The 22,437-nt window shown below is 39.3% G+C and overlaps 1 protein-coding gene across 13 annotated transcripts in view; it reads right to left on the bottom strand.

Moving 5' to 3' along the window:
• The window catches only part of MARK3 (microtubule affinity regulating kinase 3), a 62,560-nt gene that overhangs the window by 38,422 nt on the left and 1,701 nt on the right, over positions 1-22,437 (bottom strand). For 8 of the 13 annotated variants that reach the window (XM_027735559.2, XM_027735557.2, XM_027735554.2 and 5 more), the window contains exons 2-4: positions 15,277-15,315; positions 10,627-10,818; positions 4,750-4,803 (exon numbers count right to left, since the gene is read on the bottom strand). In XM_027735559.2, the coding sequence (XP_027591360.1) occupies positions 4,750-4,803; positions 10,627-10,818; positions 15,277-15,315 (285 nt within the window). The remainder of the gene's footprint in view (positions 1-4,749; positions 4,804-10,626; positions 10,819-15,276; positions 15,316-22,437) is intronic. The other 5 variants (XM_027735550.2, XM_027735561.2, XM_027735558.2 and 2 more) reach the window with 1 other exon arrangement.

Below are 22,437 nucleotides of genomic sequence, written 5' to 3' on the forward strand. Positions count from 1 at the left end.
AAGGAAGAAAAAGTGCTGCTGCAAGATATGCCTCAGGTCAGATTTCAGATAAAGTGAAGACATTTAATATGTCTACATGGATTACCAGCAACTCAGATCTGTAGGTGTATTTACTCAATAAAAGCAAAATAAAAAAAAAGTAAAACATTGGAAACAAACAAAAACCAACCCAAGAGTGAACAAAACAAAATCCTTGTGCCTTTGTGACTTTTATCAAAAGAAAATGCAAGGTTTTAAATAAATCAAGCTGCTTAAATGCAACCGAGGTTGACTGATCAAATAAATTATTGGCCATACAAAACAGTTTCAAAACCTACACATGCATGTTTTCTTTATCCTCCAGAAAGGTAAAATTGCCTTCTTTTCTTTTTTTGAACTATGTTATTTCTGGGGCTTTTTCATATGTAATCAAAGAAGGCAGACTACATCATCTTTCTACTGATCATCAGAAACTTAAAAGCAGTTTAATCTATAGCTATTTTTTTCTTGTTTTTCATTCAGTTCAGCTGAACTGGTGTGTAATGTATTCTGAATTCTCCATTAACACTTTTAATCACAGCTTATATAACTGAAAGCCTGTGATCAGTTTTTGCAGTTTTGAAGACACTTTGTTTAATTCATTCTAAATTGATATCTGATACCTCCCACCCCCAATACTCAAGATAAAGGCTATGGATCAGACTCATCAAAACATTGGTCCACAAGACAACTACTCTGCATTACTAACCAAAATGCAGCATGTCAAAAACCAGATTCTACATTATGAGCCATTTGTTGAAGTGGGTGACTAGAAATAAGCTCTCTTAATAAAAGACTATTTTTGTCTCAGAGGAAATTAAAAATAAAAATACTTCAGAATAGGATACAACCGCCACCGTATTCTTTTATTATAATTTTAGTTAGATAAATGCACTTCAGATTGCGCACTGTTTGTCAGTTTAACTGTTATATGTAGCATTTTGACACAGATAGCAACTTCCACAGGGACATCTGCAAATGCCTGACATTCCATTATGTACTATAGTCTACTTCTGATAGAGGAATATGATGCAAAACATCATACAACTTTCACACAGTGTGCTGAATAGAGATTTCATAGATTTCATTCCCTCCAAATACTATATGAATCAACTTATAGCAAATGAAGTAGTAACTATCACCACACAGTAAAATTCACTGCAGAAGCCAGGTATGATAAAACCTCACACCTCTGGGGTTCCCTGCCACAGGAACACAGAACAAGATATAATATCAGAAGATGTAACACGAAGGTTCTCAATACAGAAAATTATTTTCTTAGTTTTAAGAACTTACTTGTCCTAATGAGACTATAAAGACAGACAAAACCCAGAAACCAGTTCTCATCAGCTTAATTTCTAATACAGAGATTAAAAACTACTCCCAGCTTGTTGAACAGCTCATTTTCCGTCAACAGGAGCTCTACAAATGTTTCCAGGCAAAGACAAACATCCTTGTCTGCCAAACAAATGGCTTTCAGCTTTGTTGTGGTCCGGTCCTTTGACTGTAAGCCATGTCAGATACAGGGAAAGAATCGCATTTAATTAATGCTGCTGCCAACAAACTGAATAAAAAAAGGCCAACAAGCCAGCAATGGAAGCTGGTTCTCTTAGGCCAACTTTCTTTGAACACAGCAAAAGACAGATCAGAAGTGTTCCTGCAACAGCTACTGCAAGGCTTTCAGTAGCAAAATATTTTAAAAATGTGAAAAAAGTTTGCTAAAAAGCAATTCAGTACAGTTGTCAGCTGCAGAGCACCAAACTCCCCTGGCTGCCTTCTCCCCAAAGGAGAGGCTTTTCACAAGATGTTGTCCCAAGCTAGTCCAAGTTTGACCTGTGTATTAGGCTTCTCCTGGTAACTGTTTCACTGAAATATGCCCTACATATAATGAAAAGCCTCAAGCAAAAAGCCTTTAGACAATATAAAAATCACAAAATTTACAAAATTAGTTTGCCCCAAACTAACCATAACTTGAAAACAGAAAAAGATACTCATTAAAAACAGAAAAGGATACTCGTTATAAACAGAAAAGCCTGAGCATTTTAAATTCTCATCCTTTTCTTGGAGTTTTTAAAACACTGATTGACCGAGAGTCAGAAAGGCCACGGTCCACGTTAAAATTGACGTATAAGAACTCTAAAATGCTTCGACAAAAAATATGGCCCAAACAAGTGGCAAAACATCTGCACATAATGAACAAAAATATTTGGCTGAGGAGCCAAGTTCTAAAAAAGGAACATGGGAAGTGATTTAGTGCTACTATATGGGCTTGGTAAAAAAACCCCTTGCATATAATGGCATTGCTAATTCAAAAGAAAAAAAACCAAACAATTTTTTTGGCTAGGAGGAAGTGAACAACTGTATCATCAGCATTTGTTTCCAGTGAGACCGATATTCACTGCAACTGGGTACACAAGTGCATTTGTGGAGAACAGTGGTTATGACTAACACCACCAGCACGGGAAAAAAGCTCTAAGAATTCCCTTTTCTTTCAAAGCAGGGAAGTACCGGTTACAGTTTCCTCTTCACTAAGCAAGAGTAGCAGAGCAGCAATTAGGTCCTAAAACAACAGTAAAGAGTGGCTGCATGCGGCTGCCACAGACTTCCTCAGCAGCAGACAGAAACCCGACCCTTCTGAAGAGCTGCTACTGAGTATCGAGCTGTCAGGGCTGCAGCGAGGGCATACCACGAATTACTGCTCCGGAAAGCAAAGCAAGTCCTTAACAAGGTTAACTTCTTCCCGGCAGCTGAAGCATCGATGTGGAAGATGTAACACAAAGAAATCAGAACTGGCAGCCTTAATCACCATTTGTCTCCCCACCTAAGGATGACTCGGGTATGCAGCTACACCGCAGCTGAGACACTGCACACCACACCCTCCTCTCGGCACAGCCCTTCCCTCCCCACCATACCTCAAATATTTTATCGCTCCCTCCAGAAGTGCAAGGTCAGAAGCACTTCCATCTCAGCCTCCCCTGCATCTACAGGTCGCGTGCGCAGTTGGCTCCAAACGCACCCAGGCTGTGGCACTGAATTGAGAACTCTGACATATCTTAAGTTTTTTCTGTGCTCGTGTAATAAATGAACTTAGAGAGAACATGTTACGAATCTCACTCCACAAATCTGACCGGACTTCTACCCTGCTATTTTGTATTATTCTTCCAGACTCCCAGTTAAGAAACCCAGTGGTTGACAAGATCAAATTACAAATCACATTTTATAATCTAATTTTATAAGTTGTAAGTAAAAATTAAATTACAACATTAGAGAGACATGAGTGGATAGAGCTAGCTGAAACCCAGGAATCAAAGGACCATCATGCACACTTCCAGCCTGTAGCTTTACCAGTTGAACACCTCTGATTTGTAAAAAGGTTTGCATTGTACCCTGATATGAGATCAAACTCACGTTACAACCCAATCTCAAATAACGGCATTTGAACAATTATGATTTTACATCTTTGCCTGTAAACAAGGCCTCTCTACTTCTCTCTGACCCTTCTTCCCACGTGCTGACGCCTCCCCTTGGTATCACACAGCTTTTTTTTAATCTTTCAAGTGCTTCAAGCATTTAACAACTTTTTCAGGTATTCCAAGTTGTGCAGATCCGACACACAAATCAACTTTATCTAATCCATCATATTACCTAATTTGTATTTTATTTCCACCCTGCTTACCCAGAAACCACCAACAACCTCAGGTATTAAACTGAGAAAAATTCTAAGAAAACTGGAACCACATTATCCACTTTTATTCAGCCTACAGAGTCAGTAGGAAGTTGCTACCTACTTGGAACACGGACCCTTTCTTCTATAGGTTATTGTTTGCCTCTCAACTAAACCATAAAAGAACTTGTTTGTTTTTCCAATTTACTTCTGCACCATTAATCTTGATAAAAATATCTAGTCACCTGACCTTTTTAGTATTTGCATAAAATACAAATGGGTATATTCTCCAATTTACTCTAGTTACACTACTTCAATTATGGGTATTCTCTTGTTCAAACAGAAATATTGCAAGGAGTTTTTTTATCAAACTACTCAAAAGTAAACAAAAAGCCTTTGACTGCAGTACTTAAAAGGACAAAGTTAGAAAAGTCCCACGTAAAAGTAACATTTAAATCTACTTCCTGCACACACTCCAAACCAGACTGGCTTGCTTGATGAAAGAGCAGGGTTTATCGCTCTGTACTAAAACAGATAAGGCAACACAACTGTAACAGCACATTAAACATTCAAAGCTAGAGGGAAGAAACCAAATAGTCATGCCCCAATTTGTTTCATAAAACTGCATCACCTCTCCTGCTGCAAATCACGTGAAAAGCACAGACTGAAGCCTGGCCTTCAGTCCACAGGCAGTATTTTCAAGGCCAGCTTAAGAGGACAGAACATAAGCTTTGCCTTTCTAAGTTTAACAAAGTGACCGGCATGAAGGAGACATGGGGGCATGACACCAAACCAAAAACGTCCTCTCTACAGAGTCAGCTAAGCTTGGGAGACAAAGGAAGTGGCTAATACCACTGTTTTCTCAGTTTACAGCTCTGTACAAGTTCAGCTTGAACAACTGCAGGGCTGTCAAAAATATCTGTTACAAAACTAGTTATTAAATACAGTAGTTCAGATGTGTGCAAGGTATGCAATGCTTCAGATTCTCCAGCACAGGCATTCAGGGTTAATGGAAGGAGGTGGTGAGGAGAAACATGTTATAATACAGTCAAAAGATAAAAACATACCTTTTGTAGACTAGTTGGGTTCAGCTGCGTTTTGTCAATTATTTTTATGGCAACCTAAAAGAAGAGTTTGTTATCAGTATTTTCCATAGGAACAACAACACACTATTACAACATGCTCAAATCCAGCAACAGAAATGTAAAACATGAAAATTACATAGAAAACATTTAAGTTCCTTCAGCAAATTATCTACTTGTATTTAAACTAAAAACAGGAGAGAGGAAAAACCCTGGTATTTTAAGCATATTAAGAAGAGAAGTTCACTGAGTCTTTCACTTGACATTAAGTTCATCACAGTTATGACAGTGGAAGCTCAACACCAGATAGTGCCCCTATAGAGAGCAGTATGCCTACAGATAATATTTACACAGTATAATTACACAACAGATTACACAGCAGTGACTGGGCACCGGCAGTTTCCAAAAACAAGAGATTTCAGAACAAATTTAAAGCAATTCCACACAAATTTGGCAAGAACTAAGCTCATCTTTGGAAATTCACTAAATATTTGTGTCAATTTGCTTCCTGATGGATATGAAAAGAAAATAAAAAACCCACTGGCTGTAGTACAACAATTTGGGCAAGTTCTTTCCTTTACTGGTTCTCATCTTTTTCAGTAAATACTGCATAGAAATATTAAAGAACAAAATAAAAATGTAACAAAATAAGCAAAATAGAAATTCAGTACCATGGTAACTAGTCGGAATGTGAAGATTTGAAGCAATGAATAGGCAACAGAAACTTCAGTGCAATGCAATTTGGATACTGGATGAGTTAGAACAGGAAATGGGAATCTTTCTAGAATTACATGCCAATTGGTATTTTTCCTTTCTAAATTAAAGACTACACATACCAGAAGAAGCTCCACAGAAGCCAAGGAGATGGTGCCTCTCAAAGAAGCAAGATGCTGCAACTCAGCTGATTATAATACCTCACTAGTGCAAAGCAAGGGCTTCCAACTCCCCTTCAATTTTTGGCTCAAACAGTACATGCTGCTCCTTCCCAAGCCACAGCTCCCATTTCCCTGAATTGCTTCATGCTATCTTTGCTCCTCATTAACTTGGGATCAGCACCATATGGAATAAAGAATATCTTACATCAAAGCAAATCCATATCCCTACATTCAAGTGCAAAAACACAGGGATGGATCATCATGATGGAGAGGGTAAGAGGGGAACAGTGTTCAATTCTTGGGTGCATCATGTAATTATATAATGCATATGATGTTTTCTGAAACTGATATTCAAGACTTATTTTGGACCCTTCTAGATGTAAGATATGAAGAGACACAGCCAAGTAGCCATCTCAGAATACTTTTACTTTGGGGAATATTTTCTTCTAAGGCAGGCTACTGATATTAAAGATCACTGTTTCCTGAGGCAAAATTCCATTGCAAACCTTGGGAAATCACTTCAAAAATACAAACACAGGAGAGAAACACATTAAGCAATAGGTATTTTTATATTAGCAGTTGTGTACGAAACCATGAAAGATTTTTATCTCTACTTTTATGCCTGTTGTTAACTTTCTGACAATAGTTCAAAGTTATTAACTTCCTGCAATCTCTTATAAATCCATGCTGGATGTCGAGTGACCACTACCTTTGTCAACAGCAGATAATGTTATCTGAAAGTGACCTTGTGTCCCAAGACTACCCATGTCACAGAAGATGGCTGTTCACTTGTTAAGTGCATTCCACTCAGAAAAAGTTCATTTCTGTTCTGGGCTGTACCATTCTGGTCAATCTTAAAAGATGTAAACTCTGAATTTCAACCCACAAAGTCTTAAGGTAGTGGGTTTCTGCATAACCATCTCACCTCCCTCGCTGTGCACTGGTGCCAGATGATCAGAAGAGGTCTCTGACACTGTCAAACAAATTCAGCCCTGGAGATATAGGGAAGGTACACACCTCAGTTTTCCAAAAGACAGATTCTCAGGTCTGTTCACTGCACTAACTATAGCCTTAAAGGCAGGGTGAGTTTAGAGAATTCCTATCCATATGAACACTAAGAATACAATGTGTTAACATGGACTCCGAGAGCTTGAGTCCATCATCAGTACAGGGAGCAACTTCAGGTGCCTTGATAAGGTCTCCAAACCACAGGCAATGGGAGCGTGCCCTCAAGAATAGCTCTGATGAGCCAGAGAAAGAAAATCCTCCATTGTACTAAGCACAGTTAATAAAACATCAAAGTGCCTTCCAAAGCAGAAACTTTTTTCTCTTTACATGACGTGAATCTGGAACAGTTTCAAATACTGCGTGCTATGGCCAACGCTGGAGCAATGCAAGTCCACCTACACTATTACACTGCTGCATTAGCCATGATATTCTGCGTGAAATTGTTAGTAGAATTAAAATTAACTTTGCTTTCACCATTCACAATAACACAACTAAAAAAATTCCTCCTACATGATTTGAATGAGGGAGTTAAAGCAATCAGAAGTTGGGAACACTGAGCAAATTGCCTAAACTGCTACCATTCAGAATGTTTTCCCCCTCTCAAATTTCACTTTTTCCAAGAGAAGAAGAGAAAGAAGATGACAATAGATTCCTTGGAGTCAGGCTTGGATCCTGAAAGAATTCTGCCTCACTGGGAAACTTCAACTCCCTGGCTATTAACTGAACACGTGTCTTTAATGAACAGAAGGATCCATAATAATTTTGGCCACTCAGTAACAGCAAAAGGTAGTTTTATCTTTTAGATTAATTTTGGCAAGTAGGGGAAACTTGTCAGAGGAAACACCCTTTGATAAAACTACAACAGAAAATACATGGATTACAGTCAAAGAGTGAACAAAAGCAGATTGACAACGAAGATTCGTGGTTTGGAAAGGGCAGACAGACTACAAATAACACTATCCCAGGCAGAGGATCTCAAAGGAGGGTGTTTTCAAACACCAGTTCTAGTGCAGTGAAGCTCTGTAGTGAGCTGAAGGCCACACACTCCTTGCAGGACAATTCAACCCCCTCAAGTTAGGCTGATGTTCTGATCATCCCCTGAAGGGTTCAACATTTCTCCCTTTCTGTAATTTGAGGCTGGGCTCTCATCAGGCATCCTGCAGACACACTGAAGATGGAAATGGAAAAGAGTCCTGGAACCTACTCCAGCTGGAAACATGAAATCTGCACCTCAAGCAACAGGAAAATTCACAGAGAAGGACTCCAGATGCAAGGAGATGAGCAACTACCCTAGAAGAATGCTTGAACAAACATCTCCTCCTCCGAGGAAGTGACAGAAAAGTGCTGATCTGCTTCAAGATTTGGAAGTTAATCAATGCAGAGATATAAAGAAGGAATTGCCATCAAGTGAAACTGACCTGGACACTTAAAAGAACATTAAGAACAAAGCCACACAGACAACAAGGAGAAGATAAGTGGGGTTCAAATACAGCAAGGAGACAGCAGAGATGAAAAATCATTAAAGTGTGACTCCCAAAACTAATCACTCAGTGTAGATTTTGGTAGGTAAGATGGAAAAAAGGAACAAAGACAGGACAGGCAGCAGGAATGAGTGTGTAAAGCAGGAAATCACAAATTCAGGAAGATGAGTGTCCTCTGGCTAAGGCCACACTGGAATTCTTAAGAGTAGAAGGCCTAAGGGAAAAAAAAAAAACAAACCACGCGTTCTTGCAGCACAGATTTCTACCATCTACCAAGAAAATGGCAGAGCAAGATTTAGAAATGATCAGACTTAACTTTTTTTTCTCCAATTTCCTGTAAAAATTCTTGAGCTCAAAATTACCAGGAAAAAAAAACAGGGAAACAGACAGAAGGGTTAAATGCAACATATTTTCCTACAGTTAATTGTGCCCTATGGAAAACCACAAGATATGACTACCTGGACTATTGTAAAGCCTCATCTAGGAGCATGCATGGAAATTTTTGAACTAGATAAGCTGAAAAGGGCACAGAGCTTTTTTTTTTCCTAAAAAGATGGCTAAAGAGATATCAGGTTGGAAATAAATGAGTAAGAGTTTTTCAAGGGCAAGACTTGGGACCAATCTTGTTTAATATCTGTATCAGTGGCCTTGGCACAGGATGTCAAACCATAATGATTAAGTCTGTTGAAGGAGTTAAGAGGCACCATCAAATACAATGGAAAACTGATTTAAACAACCTTGGAGATGAGTTAGCAATGAAAGCGGGATTCAACAAAGTACAAGGTGGTGTTAATCACAAGCAAACCCCATCAATTTAGCAGCCATAAAAAAGGTTACCACAATCTAAAGACTGATCAGATAAAGACTTCTGTAAGGGCAAGGGTGAAGTAATGACATTGGGGAAATTGCTATCCAGAACATTGTGAACAATTCTGGTCATAGACATCTAAACCATGTATTTATTATCAACATTGTGCAGTTCATCTAGCAAGAAGAGAAACTTTACTCATTTCCCTCTTAAGAAAAAAAAAAAGTTTAAAATACCTTGAAGATATTCCTATAAAACTAGCTTAATTGTTCCCTTCTAAGGAATTACACTCATTCTAGGTAACCAGGACCAACGGCCACATCCTGGAAAGTATTTATGCTCTGAATTGACTGAATGACATCGATTCTATGAGAGTTAAAGAAAACTAGTACTCAAATCTTTCCAAATTCACACGGAAATTTTACACTGTCACATTTATATGCTGAAATTTCAAACAAAAATAATGAACCAGAGTTCATTCAACAGTTACGTGCATATAAAGGAAAATGTACTTCAGTTTTTGCAAAGTGTGTCACATGACACCTTATCTCCAAGTTCTATACCTATAATAATAGCAAAGAAATACTAACCAAGTACTAGGCATGTCCCATTTTAAGTATCAGTAGAAATAGGAAGGAACTTAAAAGGAAAGCAATTAACCAAAAGCTTTCTCTACAAATGAACACTGACTTTAACATCAGAAGACAATTGGAACTGTCAGCTTACAAAAAAAAATTAAAAAATTCCTCTCAACAGCTCTTTCAAATCCCTCTGTTCTTCCTAGTGCTACTGAACTCCATATTAGCTCAGAAGAGAGAAATTCCCTTAAAGCGCTGCAGTCAGCCACACAGCTTTCTGTAAAAGTCCTTGCTGGTACCAGTAAACGTTTACTTCATGAGACAGGTTTCGCAAGAAAAGGTCAGCAAGGTGTTTCTCCCTCTTTTAGTACTTAAGAGTTGCTATTAATAAAACAGCACCGAGAAACACCTTCTTGTAACAAGCAAACAGGACTATAGCTCACCAAATCAGAACCACCATTAAGTGCAAGTGGTTAATTACACTGCAATGACATGCAGAAACTAATTATGGAGCTGAGTTAGACACTATGAGGAGATACCAGAGAAAGCTTGTCTAAAACTCACATACAGAGTGAGACACAAACTGTCTCTGAACAAACTGGAGCATCTTCCCAAAGCTGCCCAGCACTACAGACACCAGCAGAACCCTGGGAGACACATTGCTTTGGCAAGAAAATACTGCATTTGGGCTACTTGCACTGTAGTCAGGATGATATTTAGTTCTCATTCCTGACTTCCCCTTCAATATAGCCCTGCACTGTGCAGCACAGAGACACCAAGAGGCAGTCTTTCCAGCAAGCTTTTTTAGTTGCTGTATATTGATCTCTTTTTTGAAAATGGAGGATGTAGCCAAGAATAGTAGTAGCAAACTTTAACACAATTCAGCTGAACAGGGACTTGTGAAAAATAGAAATATAACACACCATTTCCAAGAGAAATGGTTTTGTAATCATTACTAAAAATTACAGCTCTCAATTTCTACTTTTTTCTACATCAGCAGCAATATCTCTAGTAAAATGTGCTCTTTGTTCACAGACTTAATATGATTTTAATTTTAAGAGAACCTGCACACCTACAGCAATTCACTGCTGTTTACACCCGTAACACTTTACCTCTCTGCCAGTTAGGATGTGCCTTGCCAGTTTCACTTTTGCAAAATTCCCCTTTCCAATGGTTTTCAGGAGTCTGTAATTTCCAATGTGCGGCTGCTCATCCGCGCAGGAGGCTATGGAGTTCCTGCAGCGAGCTCCAGAGCGCCCAGTTCGGGAGGAAACTTCCTGCCGTCCGTCTCCATGGGACGTGTGCTGCAACAAGAACATACGCAGGTAATAAGGCTGAGAAATACAGACAAAACCACACCAACGATGAGAAGCACACAACATTCAAAAGCATTAGCAACGCCTTTGCAGGAACCTTCAAACGATCCAGCTCAAACTTTAGATTCACGCTGAACTTTGCTCTGATGGGGGCAATAAAGAGGTTCCTAGCTCATAACACAATATCCATTTCATCACCTGGTAAAGACCAAGTGGAGCATCACCCAAACTGCAGCAGCAGTTGAGCACTTTTAGGGACTTACATGGATGGCCAAATCAGTTATGAAACATGGAGGTGTTTGATATTATTTCCCATTTGCACTACTGTTCTGACTAGTGCAGGAAAGCCTTTGGAGAGGAAACACGAAAAAAGCTTAACCAAGAAGAGCACAAAATGTTAACCCTTATTGGGTAACTTAATAGTACTGAAAATATAACAAAAGGGGGGTTTTTCCCCTCTTGTACTATACTTTTGTTCCTACAAAACCACATGACTGAAAATACCCAGGACAGCCTGTAGAACAAGGAAAGAAATATGACCTAATGTACAGAAATCTCAGACACTGAGAGGCTGAGAACCAGTTACAGTGATCTGAGACACTGTCTGCCTTTCATTCAGTTTCCCAGAACAGCTATTAATTGCAGAAATAAATGGGTATATATCATACCTATAATAATCTTTATTCATTAAATCACATGGTTAAAATTAAAGTATTTTTTAATTTCCTGACAGCCTGTTTATGAAAGAGCAGGTCCCCTTATGTTCTTAAATCATGGTTGAGGCCTATACACCAACCTCACTAATTAAAGTATTAGAAATGCTCAGCATCCTGCAAATGTGGAGCAAATACCTGCCTCCACCGCAGATGACGCAATAAATTTACAGTCAACCCAGAAACCCCAGATCTTGCTCTTCTACTACTCCTCCTCTTGCTGAAACCCAATGGGGACAACCAAGGAACTGGCATACAGAAACATTTAGTCTGAAAATCATTGTAGCACGAAGATGAGATCATACCTCAAGAGCTAACAACCATGGTACAGGCACAAACGAACAAATCCATGCTTGCATGACACTTGGCAAGTTCACACTCTATTTAATAACCTGATGTAACCTTGTGACCATATACTCTGGCATCTTAGGTTCCTTGGTTTGTTAACTTGAGTGCAACAGCTGTGATCAAATTACTTTTAAAAACACATTCATTTCATCCAAGAAGTACTACTGATAGAAGTCTACAGCAACTCTTGGAAAACTGTTTAAATAGTTACTGTTTTAAAAAACACACACTCTGTGGTGCATATAAAGTTTTAGTATCAATCTGGCTTTAGCTTCCTTACTGCCCTGGCTGCTCCATTGCCACCAGATTTGTACTTCCCATATAGGTACTTATTTTCTATGACCACAGTACCCCTTCACTTTAATAAGTGATAGGTATATTGAGCTCCCTAAACATGCTGCTGTAAAAATGATTGAAGACAAGGAAATTTTTCCTGTACTTGCGTTCAGAACTCTCTGTTTTCCAAACATATTTTTGTGGAGCTTATGCTAGAGATGGACATGCCATACCTACAGTAGGTGCACCAGGACTAAACACAGAGACTGCACTTTTTGTTCAGCACTCCACTGATTTTACACGGACAGAACCAACCCTCTTGGTAGAAAACCAGCTGTAACTGACCATCCAACACTGACCCTAACTCTTTTTAGGAGTTATTTGCTTCCCATTCCCTTACCACAACATGACTTTCATTCCTGGATCCTTACATGCATGATTGCACATTTAGCTGAAGTGAAACACAGAGTTTCCTTTCAGGTAGGATATTAAATGTTCCTGATGATTTGCCCATCCTGCTCTATTTCATATTCTAGCAATCTGTATCCTAGTTTTCAGGAGCAAGAGTAAACATTCCTTCTCAACCACTAATAACTGGTACAAGAACAAGAAGCACACCTGTAACAATATCCAGTAAAAATTCCAAGTCTTGATAACAATTCAATGTTCTCAATACTATTTTGAGACCTACAACAATTGGGTGTTTATCAATCAGTAATTCTCAAGGAGAGGAAGAACAAGAGCAGTCACCAGCTGAAGGAACTACTAAAGCCAGTGAAATCCTGTATCAACAATTTCAGTATTTTGCATGTCCTTAATGTCAGGCTGGTGCTGGTTGTTCAGGCCATCTTAGTCACTCCTGTGTGTACTAGCAATGCCATGCCGATCCCCTACGCTCCCCTAAACTTTGACTTCTAACAAACCTTGCAACACATATTGCAGAGAACTTCCCTGTCAGCTCCTTTCGTACCTTCTAGTATCAAATTATTCAGACCAGCTAGAAAAAAGCAGCAACTGCTGATGCTAGATGCCAACATCCTCCTGCATTGCTGCCTGTGTTGCTCACGGACTGGGATGTTCCATACAGGGCCACGAGGGTATTTCTTGGATATATTAGAGGAAGGCTCGTTTCAGTTCAAGTACAGCATCCCAGGAATACAACTGTACTACTTACACTGCACTACACTGAGTTGATAACTCGTCGGAAAAAGGAGTGTATCAGAATTATTCAGACTAAAGCCCTTCCACACCCGGGCACTTGGCACAGGTGCAGAAGCTGACTTCAGCAGGAGCCAGCCTGCCTCCCAGCAGGGCTTGTTAGCTTAGGCTCTCCAGCAGACAGATTCAACAAGTAGGTCGCTTTTGAACCACACAACTGACTCTGGAAACAGAGTATCTGCATCTGCACTGTCTTGAGCTTGAACTGATAGATCATGTTAGTCCTGAGCTAGCCCATGAGGCAATTGAGATGTGGGCATCAGGTAGCACATATTCCCAACCCAGAGAACCTGTGTGCAAGTTATTCAGAACTGATCTTACTCATATCCTACTTAATATAAACAATATCAGGCCAAAGAAAGATTGTTATACTAACAAACCCTATTCCACATAGTAAACCACCCAGTTAATACATCTTGAGAGCTTCACTGTCCTCTGTTGAGAAATGACTTCTTGTGATCTATCATTTTTCTTTTCCATGCTTCCTAGCTTTGCACTCAAAGGGTGGAATTAACAGCTGTGAACTCATTTGGACTAGCTCTGATAAACTGAACACAGTCTCCTTGTATGGAGGTTTGCATTTCCACCCTAACCCAGATTATTTCTTTTCAAGAATATGACCTTTTTGAGCTGTGGTTTTTGAGTATCAAGCTGTGCGTTCCCAAGCAGTTCAGTTCTCTCCAACTGACTTGTTCATAGCTGTGTTTCACCCTGTAGAAATCCAGCCATTTGCAACCGTATCTAATTTGGACTTTATTTCACTTCACATAAATAAATCTATCAGCAAGTCCTTCGTCTGTCAGATATATTACTATATTGAACAGAACCCAAGCTTTCTAAAAACCACAGAAAACAGATTCTCCATTTCAACATGGCTTTTCTTTTGCATATGGAAATGAAGGAAGAAGAACATAAACTCAAAACTGAATGAAAGTGTTTCTCCCAACGAAATAATTTTCAAGAAGCTGTGACAGGTAGATGGGAAGCTAAATGGTGTAGGCACAAAGCAAAATACAGGTGGGTCCAGGAAAACTTCAAATCACACATTGGCTTGTTTAGCATCTGGCTGTACTCGGGTACTTCCCCAGGCGGTTTCCTCAGCAAACAGATTAACAGCGGTACTCTCGGCCTGGAGAAACAGTAACAGCATCCTCTGCTCTCCAAGTTGAGATGCAGGTCATTTGTCTTTTCCCAGGAAGACTCTCAACTCTGCCGATTTTGCCTCCCTCACCACACTGACTCCCAAAAACTCTGTTCAATTTCAGCTTCTTTCCCAAGTTCACATTTATATGGCTTCAAGAAGACGTGGGGTTTGTCTTAAAAACATAATATTTAAAACAAGCATGTGTTTTATTTGTAATAAGTTTCCATAGATTGTGGTAGGTAAGCTGTATCTCCTGGAGGTGTGTTCTGCATAAGAATAACACTTGCTGATGACACTCACCACAGCTGAGTGATTCCCAAAATATCTGTCTTTACATAAAGCAAGACCATTATGCTGTAGATGGAGGACTAAATCAAGGAGACTGGGTACTTTGTGCGACTTCAGGCTACCCAGTCACCGCCTCTTTTAAGAGAAAAGTCCCCTGAAATCCACTTACGACAAGAAGGCACTTTCTTCCACATCTTGGAGTGCACCAGGTTTCATTTCAAGGTCTTTGAAATACTTTAAAGGTTTGTTTTTTTTTTCTTGCACTATCCATTTTCAAGCCAACAAGACAACCTTTCTCATAAAACCAAAACATTCTCCTCCCCGCCTCCCAACTCCACCCTGTTATTACTCAAGCCAGAAGGAAACGGGAGTAAAACATCTGCATTTGTGGGAGTCCTTACTGCAAGGGAGGGATTGAACCTAAGACCAACTACGTTTGGAACACAACACAAAACCCACCTTTTCGCAAAAGCCTTCCCCCAATGATGAGCCGACATCCTTTCATAGCCAGAAAATGATTAGCATGAAGAGAAAGAAAAAGAAAAGGAAAAAAAGTAAAAAAGCAAATGACGTATGAAGGTGTCGACAACTGAAATCTTTCCGGTAGATGTTAAGTTTATCCAGTATCTGCATGATTTCAGGTATCTTAATGTTCAGAGCACTAGAAACACACAGAGGATGACTAGTATCAAAGTTCTTGAACTGCGTAAGAAGATGCCAACAGTTGAGAAAAACCTGAAGGAGACAGAATCTGATATCCATTTGAAGAGCTGTAAAACAGTAAGAAATGAGAGTATCCAAGACCTGCAAAAATCCATGTTTATTTACAGAAAGTAGGGAACACTTTCTAAAACAGGGGAGACAAATGACATCAACTTTTTTTTTTTAAAGCATTTTTAATACAATAGTAGAAACTACCTTCTCATCAGCCAAAATGAACTAATAAAATTTGGTCTTACAAAAATCTCTAGGAATGCTTATTACCTTAGCTGTTACCTCACCTCTGTATGAAATACTACAAAGTGACATTATAAAATTTCTTGGAAAGCTGTCAGACTAGTAACAATCATGACAGTCTCATTCAATTCAGCATTTTTAATTATAGTAAGAAAAAATTGTACTTAAAACCTATACCTTACAGTGTTAATAATATTAGCATCCCAGGACATGATGAAAATTTGAGACACTAACTTGCTTCATTACCTTAGCCTGGGCACACAGTATATAAATACATGGTAATTTCTGGCTGTGCACTCCCCAAAAACACTCTTATTTCTAGAAAATCTTATCAGGAAAACATACCATAGTTCTTTAAAAATTAAAAAATATTTTAAATTAAACATGCAAAGACAAAATTTCACTACAGCTCTTCCTAACAACATGTTGAATTTTACTTCCCATTTATCATTAAGTCTTTAAGAACACAGAGATTGCTGAGTACTACTCATTGTAAGAGAAAAAAGGTAGCCCTAAGGATATTCACAGAGGTAGCATCTTATTGAGCAGAGATATCCCTGAAACAGAACAGCAGGGCATCCTGCGACTGCTGATGAAGGAATTTTACTGGAAAGTCAAAACAGAGACATTTCTGGCAACCACCAAGAGGTGTCACAGCAAACACTCAACCACAATTGTTTATATACCAGTTACTGCTCTGGGAATCCCTAAGTCAACCTATACTATAAAATACTGCATTATTTTCCTAGATGATAAAGCAGGAACCCATAAAAGGAAAAGATGGCTTGTACTTGTCCTGATTTTACTTCCCTCCTACCACTGACCGGGGCACAAATCAGGACATGGAGCAAGGTGGATTTTGTCAGACCCAGTATGCATATGATGTCTGCATAACCAATTATTTGGTTCCAGCACATATAATTAAAAGGCAGTTTTTAGACTAGCTTGCTACATAATCAATCTTAAGGGTAAACAGTCATGGCTTCCATCTCACAAAATTTTAAATGTTCTCCCACAAAGAAAAGTGCTACCTGACATGGCACTAAAGTTATCAATCCATGAGGGCAGGCTTAATCACTGAAGTGGGCGACAGCCCTACCATTATGGATGCTATGATTGAGTGGAACAACTGAAAGGGTCAGAATTCAGCAAGGGAGACAACAGAAATATAACATAGATGTTAAGGGAGAGAAAACAGTAATTTGGATGTTCCATTGTCAAAAGGGGAAGGTTTTATCGTGCCCATCATAGTATTAATTAATGTAACTGGTATGACACTTCATGAAAACGAATGGCTAGTTTAATTAGGTCATATCTATCAAACAACCAGTTTAAAGGGAGAACCTGAAGAGTAAATAGTCTTTAGCACACATAAACTATACCTCTTTGACACACATTCCTACTTCTTCCAAACTTCAGCGGGAAAGGCGAAATAAAGGAGAAAACCAGGAGTAGCACTCAGGACACAACAGCTCCAGCTCATGCCGAGCAGCCTGATGAAGACGGACAGGATGGACACAGGACACTTCCACCTGGTAGAGGGAGCACTGCTACCCAAAGCAACACTTCCACACTCACAATTCCAGCCACTGACCAGTGGTGGAACTGCAGTGGGAATTGCTAGTGACAAGTGCACCACTGCCCCGAAGATCAGAGTGGGACAGTGCCAACAGCCAAGCAGTAAGCCTTCAGTGAAGGAAGGATGTTCCCCTTTGCAGACATAGAGGGTCCTTTCCATGTACAACCACTACAGACTCTGTGACATGTTTGACATCATTTGGTTCATACTCTATACAGCATATGAAAGAGTGAATCTGTAATTCCATGATTAGCACTGAACAACACAACAGTGAAGAAATCCTGCTTATATAATCAAAAAGATAAGTCTGGTGCTGGTTAGAAAAGCTCTTTAAAAGCTCTTTTGTTACTTCACATTATCAAGATCTGACATTCATCATATCTTTCCAGCCAAAAGTTTCTTTACTGCTGATTAAAATGGATATTTATTGACATCAGCCTGGGGAATAATAGCTGAAGAGCCAACCATATTCTATTCTTCATCAATAATACTGCCAACTAAGTTGTTTCCAGAATCATCACTGTCAGTAATTACATCCTAAACAAAACAAAAAAAACAACAAAAAAAACAACTCCCCCCCCAAAAAAACCCCCCAAAACACCAAAACCAAACCCTCACAGTTGGTTTTCAAAGACTACATTGAGCTTGAAGATAGAAAACTTTGTTTAGGTTTTAACCCTGCAGGAACGAATTTTATTTGAAAGTCAATTTCTGTTTATATGTGTATATATACACACACACAGAACTCAACAACCTGCTCTTTATGGGCCAAAAATTTGTCTTAACCTAAGGGTTTCATCCAAGAGACTGACTGGAGCACTACACAGGTACACTCACTATCTTTCAGGTTTATATTTTAAGAGCAGTAAGCATCTATTTATCATATTTTCTAAAGATTTTTAGTGGTAGATGATCTCCACACTAAGAAGAGCCAACCTTGATAAACCACGAGCCTAAAAACAAAAAAAAGGTGACCTCCCTTTTTGATCTGGCTGACTTCCATGAGGCAGCATTACTTGACTGAGAAGAAGAGGAAGTTGCAGACACATGCTACTTATATATCATATGAAATGGAGATCTGGGCAGACGAATGCCTCCACTCTTAGAATTCCTCTGACTTGAGTCACCTGAGACATGTTGTCAACAGGAACTGCCCGCTCACATCAACATGAATATGTCTTTTGACTAGAACTAAAATGGAGAATTGAGCAGGTAAGCACACCAGGTGAGTGGGTAAGAAGGGCTAGGAAATACCGTGTTTCCTTTTGCGTATCTTCTTTCAATAATTTCTGTAGTTGTGTTCTGTTTTTCAGATTGCTACTTCTAAGGCCACCATTAAAGTCACATTCAGTGGTGCTAATGAACTAAGTCTGACTTTTTAACAACCTCTTGTAGCCTAGCTATTCTGAATTACTGAAATAATGGGAAAAAGGGAAGGGAAAAAAAAAGATTTTTCCAGGAGATTTTCCCCAAGATTTTTCACCACAATTTGTGAAAGATGTATCATTGTACTTGTATATCTGCCTGTAGTTGTAGAACAGCACCCTAGGGCTAAGGTAACTCGAGTTGTGCCACAACTGCTTTAATTTAAACCAAAACAAAAAATAGCAAGAAGCATTTCTAACCCTCCCCTCCTGAACTGGACACTCCCATCCTCCTCTCTGTCAGTTGTTTGCAGCCACACAGAATGGGGATAAACCCACTTTTCTTAAGGGTTTATTTCAGTCAGATCAGAGCTGACCAGACCCGTCAGGCAGCCCCACAGTAATTAGTGCCGGCACAAACGGCGGGTGGGAAGAGGCAGCTGAGACTGATGCCCCCATCAGCCTCCCATCAGTTCGAGCTGACTGAAACCAAGCGATTAAACACCTCAGCACGGGCTGTTTAGCGCAGCTGAAGAATGAAACTGCCCACTTTAAAATGTGAAAACATTAGCAGCCAGTGACTCGCAATGTCACACAACCCCACTAGGTATTTTTTGAGTACAAACACAGTACCAGGCCTACCAGGCACTAAGAAATGCACAAAAAAAAAAAAAAGAGCATTTTTCTGGTCTGTGAAAGGTTGGAACTAAAAAAACACATCCCAGGTGAATTCCTAAAATATTTTTTGTTTCTAGTTATTTTGCCACCTTCACCTGATTTAATTAAAACCAGAACATTTGTTACAACTAGTGAAAAATATGGAAGAATGCAGATGGTCCTGCAGAAGAAAATCTATCAGAACTTTTGGCCACAGAAACACTTCCCTCCTCAGCCCCTTCTTTAAAAAACCCCACAGGATTTCATGCTATGGAAGAAAGCATTCCGATTACAGATCTATTTGTAATAGGAGAAGACTGATAAATAATATATAGAACAATGCAAGCTTGCATATTGTCTGCAAATGCTCTAATGCACTTCATAGTTAATTGGTAATAAACCAAGACATACTGCACTAACCTTCACAGTATCTTAAAATTACATTTTTGTACCTAACGCCACCTTTACTAAACTTTTTTAAATTTAAAAAAAAAAAAAAAGATACTTCTGCTACACAGAATCCTTTTGTATAGTCTTGTGCAAGCACAGTTGCCATCATACTGGCATTTTTCAATAGCAAATTTTTCACATTAGGCACAGTCATGGAGATAAAAGTATATTTTAGTCTTGCTTTTCCTTAAATTACCTAAATTTTTAATTCAGATTGGCCTGCAGAATTAACACATTCAAAGCAGTTACCTTTTCTTCCCCCCAAAAAACACAGCTGTGCAATGAACGTGAAGGTTTTAATTAAAATGTTTAGTCCAAGGTTTTTCTTTTCTATTTCACACTCCTAAAAAAAAAAAATCTTCCAACCTCCACAGAACCTGTAGTTCCTTGTTTCTATCTATAGTTTGCTATCATCTTCCCACTCTCTGAATATTTTTTTTAATGAATAGTTGTCCTACTCCTCACAATCTTGCTCCTTCTGCTCCTATTTCTTTGTCACTGGTTGTCCTCCATCCTGCCACATGCACATTCCTCTGTGTCTCTTCTTATCTTTTGTTTTCCACCATCTATTTTCCTTTCCCATTGTGTTTCCACACTTCTCCTCCATCTTCTCTCCCTTCCTTCTCATCGCTAGTAGAACAGGTTTACTCATTCTTCTGTCACTTAAAGTCCTTCTTCTGCATGTACCCTGTCTCCCAGATTTGGATGAAGGAGGTCTCTGCTCTCTCTCGTGCTTTTCCTCTCACATGCAGGACACATTTCTGAGGAAGACAGAAAAGATCTGATCCTCTCATGCACTTCTGGCCCTAAGCAGCTGGCAGCCACTGCTGCACAAGACATGGCCCGAGAGGAGCTGCTCTATCTCTGCGGTGAGAAGCCAGCTCATCACAGGCCAACAGCCAGCTTCCAACTGTCCAAGTGTGAAGTTCCTATGATCACAGATCATCTGGGATGCCTTTCCTCTCAAAACCAGGTGACTTGGAGCCAAATTCTTTAATCTCAAAGGCACTAAAGGCTTGATAGCTCTGAGTAGCTTTTGGGGAAAGTCACTGTGACAATATTTCCACTTCAGCAGTACATGTCTTGATAAAAAGCCTTAGAAAGAAAAAAAAAAATCAAGTACTGACAATTAGACCTTTCTTATTCAACAGAAGTTGCCAACTGCTGAACGTGGTTAACTGCAAGCACAGACAATGATAATTTACACTCACTGTCATTCTGGAGGCTAACTTCATTTTCAAAATTGCAAGTATAGGCACGGATAAGCTATGATCAGCATGCTTCAATCATATCCAACACCAGCCAAGCCTTTGTCAGCAGTGGTAGCCTTCCAAGCAGAGAGAAGGCACTAATGGGGTCCACAACCATAGCCCAAAGGCTAGCTGAATACCTTGGCACCCTCTTAAGCCTCTTCAAAGAGTCCTCTGAATATTAACCAATTAGACTTCTCTTATGTGAAAGAGAACCAAGGGCTGAATTTACCTGCCAACACAACATGCTCAGATTTCGGGTGGATGAACAGTTAGCTAAGTACCAAAATCATCGCATTTGATATCAAAAAAGACCTGGCCTGTTCCCAGCTGTAGGGGTAATTCAGACAGACTAAATGTCAGATTTAAACTTAGTTTTTAAGCAAGGCTGAACAGCATAGGGTTTAGAAAATTTCTAGATAGCTGATGCCCACGATAATCTGGGAGAGCTTCCTGAGGGATATGCTATTGTATTAGGGGCCTTGGTTCAGTGGATTTGGTGAGTACTGGGATTAATCACTCCCTGTCAACATCACTACCTACAGGTATTTCTGTGGTCACCAGCACAGATTACAGCACTTGAAAAATATGCCTTAACCTAAACCTAAGGCAGTTCATCTGCAAACAAGACAATCCATGGATGTTAAATTATGAAGATTACTAAAGAGAAGTGTTAGACCAATATTTTGAAGTGAGAACAAGGTGCCTTAAGTGGAAGACATGTAAAAATCTAACTTCAAGTGCTAGAACACACAGCTTGTGAATAATTATGTTTCCTCGAGCACATATTAAGTCTTTCCACCATTAGATTATCCACACTAGAGTTTGAATTAACTGGGGAATCTCATCTGAACGCTCTCTAAAATGATTTACTGTGTGGCCTCCACACACACACACACAGCTTGAAAACCTCAGTCAGGTCTGCTTACACACTAAAACAATTATCTAAATAAACTCTGTATAGTATTTTGTAGAGTATGTTTCAACTTCAACTCTCCCCATGGCATAGGAAGGGCCGCATAATATTTTAATTATTTTCTTCCACAAGACAGGAAGCTCATTGAGATTTTACAGCCAAATATGCTTAGTTGGCTTTTTGCTCAATACAGCCCTTAGCCTGCAGGTTGCATGTAGTGCTAAAACAAATAAAGATCACAGAAGTTAGAAGTGCCTATTATGTCAATAAAATCTAAATCCCTAGTAATGCAGTAATTGTTCCATGCAGCATGTTTTCTAATGCTTTGTCTGGTCTTGTTTTAAACAATGGGGCTACCATCACTTTTCTCGGACTATTTATGGTCTGGAACAATCCAACAGTTTTTCCTGATCTTTAACCAAAGTTTCCACCTTTTATGCTAGTCCA

The sequence above is a fragment of the Pipra filicauda genome, unplaced genomic scaffold (assembly GCF_003945595.2).
Source record: "Pipra filicauda isolate LSUMZ 115617 unplaced genomic scaffold, ASM394559v2 scaffold212_size3012638_pilon, whole genome shotgun sequence".
Taxonomy (NCBI): Eukaryota; Metazoa; Chordata; class Aves; order Passeriformes; family Pipridae; genus Pipra; species Pipra filicauda.